This window comes from Vombatus ursinus, unplaced genomic scaffold (assembly GCF_900497805.2).
Source record: "Vombatus ursinus unplaced genomic scaffold, bare-nosed wombat genome assembly UNPS02014177.1, whole genome shotgun sequence".
Classification (NCBI taxonomy): Eukaryota; Metazoa; Chordata; class Mammalia; order Diprotodontia; family Vombatidae; genus Vombatus; species Vombatus ursinus.
In genome coordinates, this window is record NW_020953955.1 from 1 (window position 1) to 1986 (window position 1986).

A 1986-nucleotide genomic window follows, 5' to 3' on the forward strand; every position below is an offset into this window, starting at 1 on the left:
GTCTCAGATAAATCCATCCCATTCTCAGGGTGTGTGATACAATTATACTTTTATGGCACATTTGCTGCAATTGAATGTTACCTTCTGGCTGCCATGGCTGTAGATCGTTATGTGGCCATCTGTAACCCACTCCGTTATCCAACAGTCATGTCCCAGAGGGTCTGCATCCAGCTGGTCATTGGGTCCTATGTTGTGAGTTCCCTGAATGCCACCACACACACAGGATTTCTCTTTTCACTGTCCTTCTGCAATTCCAATACCATCAATCACTTCTTTTGTGATTTGCCCCCAATCCTGGCCCTTTCCTGTTCTAATATTGATGTCAATGTCAAGTTGATAATCATTTTGGTGGGCTTTAATCTGTTAGGCACATTGCTGGTAGTGTTCTTCTCCTATGTTTACATCTTGGCTGCCATCTTGAGGATGCCCTCTGCTGCAGGGAGGCACAAAGCTTTCTCTACTTGTGCCTCCCACATGACTGCTGTCACCATTTTCTATGGGACCCTCTCTTACATGTATTTACAACCTTCTTCCAGCAAGTCACAAGAGAATGATAAAGTGGCTTCTGTGTTTTATGGTATTGTGATACCCATGCTCAACCCCCTGATCTACAGTCTGAGAAACAAGGAGGTAAAGGAGGCCATGAAAGTTCTAGTAAAAAGTTGCTTGTGAGTCAGGCCTTGCATTCCAATGTAGTAGTTCTCTAACAGCTAGATATTGGGTCAGTTCATAGAGCAGCCCATCTGATTGCTTCAATATGTCAACAAGAGATCAACTACATATGACAAACTAGGTTTAGAAACATTATCTCCTCCTTGGGTGTATCTGGAAATATTCTGCAGTCTACTTGAACCCAGTATGGATATCTCCACTGCCCTTTGAGTCAGCCATCCCTCTCATTCTTCAGTAATTTTGGTGTTCCAAGATTTGTGATCACTCATTACTCTTAAGAGAATGTTTGCATTGAGAAGAAAAATCTTTGCACTGAGAGGCAATTTGAGATCATTAAAAGCACTAGACAATTTCTCAAATGCTGTGTAGGAAATAAAATAAGTCCTCCACATTGAGAAGTTATAGGCCGCATCAGCACACGTGCCTGCTAAATGACCTCTGTTGGTCATAGCCCATAAAGTGGCTGGAAGAGAAAAACAACTTATAAAAAACATTGTTATGCTCCAGATATGTTCCCACGATGATAGGCTCCTGGCCAACATTTGCTTGAAAATAAAACTCTACCTAGACTTCTTTGTCTAAATTCACTATAAACATGAGAGGTTCCCTTTGTACCTTTTGAAATCTTACCAAGGCATGGATGCGTCACCAGGGACTTTCCAATCGGGACTCTGGGTGGCTGAAACAGGACTTCCCAGAAGACTGACCCAGATGTAGGCGCTTCTCCGATTTGGTGATGTATATAAACTTTCATCCATACTTATAAGCAATAAACTATAATCTTTATTCTATAATCCTTATTTGTTGTGTAAGTGTGTATTATTAGAAGTGTGATCCGAACCGAAAGCAAATTCAGTCACAGCACATTGAATTAGCAATAAAAATGCATACATATCATATTATTCCTCCCATTCAATTTTGGGCTCATTTGACTGTTTAGGTATGATACTTATGTTTGTAATTTGTGTTGATGTGCTAATTCATGGACTTCCAATACAACTATATATCATTGTGTGAACTATAAATATTTATTTCATCCATTTGGTTGTTCCTGTATGAATTGCTAAGGTGATCTCTTTCGAGCAATCAATTTTAGTAAGTAGGTTTGGTGTAGTTTGATTGAATTATTTCAGTGATGTCCAACTCTTCATGACCCCATTTGGGCTCTCCTTGACAAGGGTCCTAGTCCTTCTCCAGCCTATTTTACAGATGATGAACTGAAATGAAGACAGGGTTAATGCCTAGGGTCACACAGTAAGTTTCTGAGGCTAGACTGGAACTCAGGAAGAGTCTTTCTGATTCGAAGTCCAGTGT

At 40.4% G+C, this 1986-nt stretch overlaps 1 protein-coding gene across 1 annotated transcript; it reads left to right on the forward strand.

Moving 5' to 3' along the window:
- Nucleotides 1-3: 3 nt before the first annotated feature.
- LOC114041686 (olfactory receptor 5AK2-like) lies at nucleotides 4-672 on the forward strand (the record flags this gene model as incomplete). The annotated part of the gene is made up of 1 exon (XM_027860262.1): nucleotides 4-672. A coding segment is annotated over one exon (669 nt), but the record flags the coding sequence as incomplete, so codon positions are not given.
- Between the last annotated feature and the right edge of the window lie 1314 nt (nucleotides 673-1986).